Raw genomic sequence first — 6,634 nt, forward strand, 5'->3', positions numbered from 1 at the left:
TTTTGTTCATGAAGATGCATGGCAAGTATATATCGATAATGTCACAAATTCTATTTCTGCTATGAAAAAAGCTGCTGATGATATGCCAACTTTCCAATTACTCTCTCAGTCTGAAAATGAGTTATTAATTGGTGCCAAGGGTCCAGATGTTTCTTCCCCATCCTTTGTTGACATTTCAATTATTGGAGATGAGTGTGTTAAGTCGTGTTCTCATGTGGACGAAATCAACAAAGAGAGAGATGGTTGCGTTAGATCTCCAATGTCTTGGTTGCGTACATCTTCTAATAGCCATAATGTCAACAATGATGGTCTTGGTTCTACATATAATTGTGGGATTCAAAATGTCCCTGTCACTTTGGTTTCAAAATTTATGCGCCAAAATGTAACACTATTATCATACATGCCATCCTTCCGGAAACATGTAGTTGATTATTGTATGGTAGATCACAATAAACTTTGGCACAGAGGTAAACATTATTACCTACATCATACTTCATTATTTTCTTTATTTTATATTATTTTTGTTAACTTTCTATATATACTTTTTACAGTCAAATTATTGCGTCTTTTGGAGAAAACCACTTTGTTACGCGAGAGGATTTTTTAAGTTTGGCAACCAATGAAATGATCACCACAACTGTTATTGAGGGTTGGAGTTTGTTGATGAACTATGTGGAGTCAACCGAAGATTCTTCACCTCGACGCATATTTTTCGGCCTTAATCATTTGGTAATCTCTTCAATATTCTCCTTTTAAAATCCTTAATTAGAGTTATAGGTTTATTTGATAAGAGTTATAGGAATTACTAATTAGAGTTATAAGTTTAATTGACAAGTTTTATGTGATATTTTTAGGGTCCTTTGATAAATATTACGGAGAAACATGACGAAATTGAAGATGTTGCATTATTGAGTGAGCTATTTTCTTCATGGGATATTTGGATCTCATGTAACAAAGTCAAATGTGATCTTCATAATGTTGATTTGGTATGTCTTTCGTACTTCTTTTTATAAGTTCTTTTCTATATTTATTTATCTAATAACTCAACTTGTTCAATTTGTGGGTCGCAGATATTCGTTCCACTCTTGTACATGGAACACTACTTTATTGTTGTGATCAACTTCATACAAAAAAGAGTGGATTATCTGGATAATAGAGTCTACGGAAATTGGGATGATTCTCACTTCAAGAAGCTTGCCATTAGTATAGTAAGATTTACAATATTTATAGGTCTTTTGTTCTTATTTGTTTTTAGTACTTTTAAGCTTTATTGGTTCGTTATTTTTCTCTATAGTTATTTATCTTTTTTTTTTTTTGCAGCGCTATAACATGAGTGATTATTTGGATAGATTTGAGCATCCATTGGCTGCTGATTTAGTTTCATATGATATCATTAATGTCAAGTTTCCATGGCAAACAAGTAAGCCAACCTTGGATTGGGTGTTTTTGCAATGGTTCACATGTTGAACTATGATGGAGAAATATTTGAGTCTCAGCTTGACAACGCCAAGATAAGGCGTACAATGAGAGCTGAAATCTGTGCAGCCCTTGTTTTGTGTGATATCAATAATATTAGGAAGGAGATCATCCAAAAGATTCATGAGTTCAATGAGATAAAGGCTTCTATTCGAGACAAGTTGTGGATGATTTACAAGGAACAAGACAATATACGGAAAGATACAGCTCGTTTAAAGGTGTAGAGTAAACATATAATTCATGAAGTTGCAGCTAAATAATTCTCACATATTTACAAGTATTTTTTTTCCACTTTTGTATAGGGATAGTGTTAGGGAGGATTTATTAGAATCAAAACTACTATGTGCTGATATTAGTATTTACTTATTTCAACTTTTACTAGCATTATTTTTTATATATGTGCTGATCACATGTGCTATTTCGCTCGCAATGTTTCCCTAATTAGTAATTTATATAACCCTAATAAAATACTAACGTACGTAACAAGTAATGCCATAACTATAATTAGAATTCTTATGACTAGTTAAATACTCCTGTAACTCTAAGTAGTAAGTATATCAACTCTAATAAAATACTCTTATAACTCTAATTAGTAATTGCTATAACTCTAATCAAATACTTTTATAACTCTAATCAAATACTTCTATAACTCTAATTAGTAATTGCTATAACTCTAATCAAATACTTCTATAACTCTAATCAAATACTTTTGTAACTCTAATTAATAATTGCTATAACTCTAATCAAATACTTCTATAACTCTAATCAAATACTTCTATAACTCTAAGTAGTAATTGCTATAACTCTAATCAAATACTTCTATAACTCTAATTAGTAACTGCTATAACTCTAATCAAATACTTCTATAACTCTAATCAAATACTTCTATAACTCTAATTAGTAATTGCTATAACTCTAATCAAATATTTCTATAACTCTAATCAAATACTTCTATAACTCCAATTAAATACTTCTATAACTCTAATTAGTAATTGCTATAACTCTAATCAAATACTTCTATAACTCTAATTAGTAATTGCTATAACTCTAATCAAATACTTCTATAACTCTAATTAGTAATTGCTATAACTCTAATCAAACACTTCTATAACTCTAATCAAATACTTTTATAACTCTAATCAAATACTTCTATAACTCTAATTAGTAATTGCTATAACTCTAATCAAATACTTCTATAACTCTAATCAAATACTTCTATAACTCTAATTAGTAATTGCTATAACTCTAATCAAATACTTCTATAACTCTAATTAGCACTGTTGATAAGTAATAGAAGTATTTGTAAGTCATAATTAGTAATTCATATAACTCTAATAAAATACTCTTATAACTCTAATTAGTAATTGCTATAACTGTAATCAAATACTTCTATAACTCTAATCAAATACTTCTATAACTCTAATTAGCACTGTTAATAAGTAATGTCATAATTAGTAATTCATATAACTCTAATAAAATACTCTTATAACTCTAATTAAATACTCTTATAACTCTAATCAAGCTTGGAGTTCTTCATGCAACAACAACAACAACAATAAAATACTAACGTACGTAACAAGTAATGCCATAACTATAATTAGAATTCTTATGACTAGTTAAATACTCCTGTAACTCTAAGAAGTAATGCATATAACTCTAATCAAATACTCCTATAACTGTAATTAGAACGTATATAAGAAGTAATGCCATAACAATAATTAAAACTCTTATGACTAGTCAACAACTTCTATAACTCTAATTAGTAATTGCTATAACTCTAATCAAATACTTCTATAACTCTAATTAGCATTCTTAATAAGTAATGTCATAATTAGTAATTCATATAACTCTAATAAAATACTCTTATAACTCTAATTAAGTAATCTTATAACTCTAATTAAGTACTCTTATAACTCTAATCAAGCTTGGAGTTCTTCATGCAACAACAACAACAATAAAAGAGAAGGGTAAGAATGATTTTACTTTCATATTTATAAAGTTTGCAACATCCTATTTCATTTTTATTCTAATTATAATAACAATAATACATTAATATGTAAAAAAACACCAACTATCTATATTAGCTATTAGTTCTTCACCACTTTCAGCTGTGTGAGCTATCATTCCCACACCGCGCAACTTGTTTAACTGCATCACCTTGGCAACTCGAGCAGTATCTCCTCTGTCACATGCATATCACCATTATTCCTGCGCCATGAAGTGCATGCATGTAAATAAAAATGGTGCAGGTATTCAAAGAAATTGACACTGCAGAGATTAAAAGACAAGACCTTTATACAATTTCTGCATTCTCATATGAACTCACTTCGTCTTTCCCAATTTTTTCGTGTATAAGTATTGAGATTTTTTTTTTGTCATATGCCAATATTGAGTAAAGTATAATAACAAAGGTAAAAATATAAAGTTAATGGTGGAGTACGATGAAAAAGATGATAAAAAATTAATAAAATAATGAAGAGGACATATATTCCATACTTGTTTATACTATTACCTTAAGTTTGTTGACTTCGATAAGGACAATTCCTTGCATCATGATTGACCATTTTCTTGCATAGACGACACCTTCTTAGTGGTTTTTGTTGCTTCTCAATAGTCTTTTCTTTCACAGATTTGAGCCTCTTCCTACCCTTGTTGTTGGCTTTCTCAGGAACTTTTATAGTTACCTCGTTTGGAGCACTACATCCTATCAATTCTTGAATGACTTGGTCTTTTGTCATTGACGTATTATCCTCACCCGATTTAATGGATTTCTTGAAGCCTCTTAGATTTTCAATTAGAGCATCAATATCCTCATCCCTTTCTTCAACGAGACCAATGGTTGTATATATTTCATTCCACAATTCACCTAATTTTATCTGCTTCATTTCTACCTTTCCACAATCTTTAGGAAAATTTTCATCAAACTCATGAATATGACTTTTGTGTGCTTCCTTCGTCCATCGAGTGAGGATATATTTATCGGGCAACTTATTCAAATGTTTGGCCTTGTAAACCCAAAGAACATGCCTACATATCAATCCAACCCTCTCGAATAGTGAACATGAACATATGGCATCAAAAGTCATTGGATCTAAAGTGACCTCATAATTCTTCTTCTTTCTATCTTCAGTGACAGTAATGTATTCCATTCCATCCCTAATTTCAGACCTTGCATGACCACATGTGAAACATGCTGCACTAACTTCTTCTTGAAATAGGTAAAAGATTACATGGGTGTATACTTTAGAGACGCTTGCTTCGATCGGCCAAGGGGTGATAAGTTGAGGGTAGGAAGTGTCGTTATCTTTGTTCAAACTGCTTTGAGCATGTCTTTGTTGTTGTACAGCCGTTTGGAAACGCAACCAGAACTCAACCAATGTAGCACATGGACTATTGAAATTACCAAAAAAACTATTCTGGCTCTCTGATCTTTGTGTTGTGCTGATTAAGCCAGCCATTGGTTTCTCTTTGAAATATGCTGGGATCCAAGACTCCTTTATGTTGAATATGTCATTAAGCCACTTATTTTGCTGTAGATTGAATTCTTGTATGACTTCATTCCACTTATCAACAAACTCTTGTGGCTCTAATTCTTTATCCCAAACACAAGCATTTATCTTCTTGAGGAAATATTTTTCTTTATTGCGTTCAGCTATCCCCACCATGTCATTAGGTTCCGACTCTTCTAACCCTTCTGTATCAGTTGAGTTTGTAATCTGTATGTCTTTCCCTTTCCCCACCTTGTCAGTAAGTTTACCCATAATATGCCACATGCAGAATTTTTGTTGTGCATCATTGAATACTTTTGGGAAAGCTTTCTTCATTGCAGGATCCTGGTCAGTGATAATAAAGTTTGGTTCCTTATTGCCCATAGCTTGTTTGAATTTTTCAAAAACCCACACAAAAGAATTATCATTTTCTCTTGATGTCAAAGCAGCACCAAAAATCACAGACCTATGAAAAGGAAAGGAAAAAATCTTAAAATATACGACGGGGATACATAAAAGATAGACTAGACTGAGAAATTATAGTTACATGAGTATATGAGTAGAGTTATATGCATTACTAATTAGAGTTACAAGAGTATTTCATTAGAGTTATATGCATTACTAATTAGAGTTACAAGAGTATTTCATTAGAGTTACAATAGTATTTGATTAGAGTTACAAGAGTATTTGATAGAGTTACAAGAGTATTTGATTAGAGTTACATGAATTACTAATTAGAGTTGCAAGAGTATTTTAGTAGTCATAAGAGTTATATGAAATTACCTTTTATGATGGTCAATCCCTGTAAATGGGTAGAATACCAAGTTGTACATGTTTGTTCCATACGTAGCATCAAACGAGACAACATCTCCAAAAGCAAAGTAGTTTCTCCTACACAAAGCATCGGCCCAAAACACTCTATGCAAACCTTCTTTTGCATTAGCTACATAGTCAAAGAAAAATCCACTATTCATCTCCTTTTGTCTACTTAAGGTGCTTATAAACATATCAGCATCATGTTCTCCAATGTATGCTCTAACATCCCGTGCAAAGTTTTTGAAGTCGCCAACAGTTGCTCCAACATTTTCATAACCACCAACCTTCTCCTTATACATTCTGTACGTCTTTGTTGCTCCAATATTGAGTTTAGAGTTATCAATTATCATTTTTTTTTGATACATCGTCAAATTTCTTTTCAACTTTTGGAATCTTCCTTCTTCAGGACTTAGTAGCTTGTGGTTATGTCCTTCATAAAAGACCATACTCGATACTTCCTTTTCTCATGAAGTCGGAAAACAATCTTGGCTTTGCAATCAACCCGTGTAAGTTTTCTCCTCCTCTTTTGAATCGGGGAAATTGGCTCAACCGACTCAATATTAGTTGTGTGATTTGCTGCAGTCACTGCCTTCACTCCTTGCTTGTTACACAAAATGTATTTGAATACAATACTGCCATCCTTTGCTCGAGTCTCGGTAGACATTCTAGTATCAAATCCACATGCTACAGCATATATATTATAAAAGTCTATTGCATCTTTAAGACTGTCGAAAAACTGCCCAACTTTAGGAATTAATTCTGCTGGAACAACTCGAGTGAACTCATGTTCTCCGCATGGGGTGATGTTCGTACTTTTCTTAGGTGGTGTAGACAGATTTAATGAGGCAATGTTT

At 31.9% G+C, this 6,634-nt stretch overlaps 1 protein-coding gene across 1 annotated transcript; it reads right to left on the bottom strand.

The window, feature by feature from the left end:
• Positions 1-3,615: 3,615 nt before the first annotated feature.
• On the bottom strand, positions 3,616-6,197 carry LOC125494705 (protein FAR1-RELATED SEQUENCE 5-like). Its single transcript, XM_048638423.2, has 3 exons — positions 5,748-6,197; positions 3,989-5,430; positions 3,616-3,684 (listed from the first exon to the last, which is right to left on the bottom strand). The coding sequence occupies exons 1-2, from the start codon at positions 6,143-6,145 to the stop codon at positions 3,990-3,992; spliced, it is 1,839 nt and encodes a 612-aa protein (XP_048494380.2). The 5' UTR covers positions 6,146-6,197; the 3' UTR covers positions 3,616-3,684; position 3,989.
• Between the last annotated feature and the right edge of the window lie 437 nt (positions 6,198-6,634).

This window comes from Beta vulgaris, chromosome 2, assembly GCF_026745355.1.
Source record: "Beta vulgaris subsp. vulgaris cultivar EL10 chromosome 2, EL10.2, whole genome shotgun sequence".
NCBI lineage: Eukaryota > Viridiplantae > Streptophyta > Magnoliopsida > Caryophyllales > Amaranthaceae > Beta > Beta vulgaris.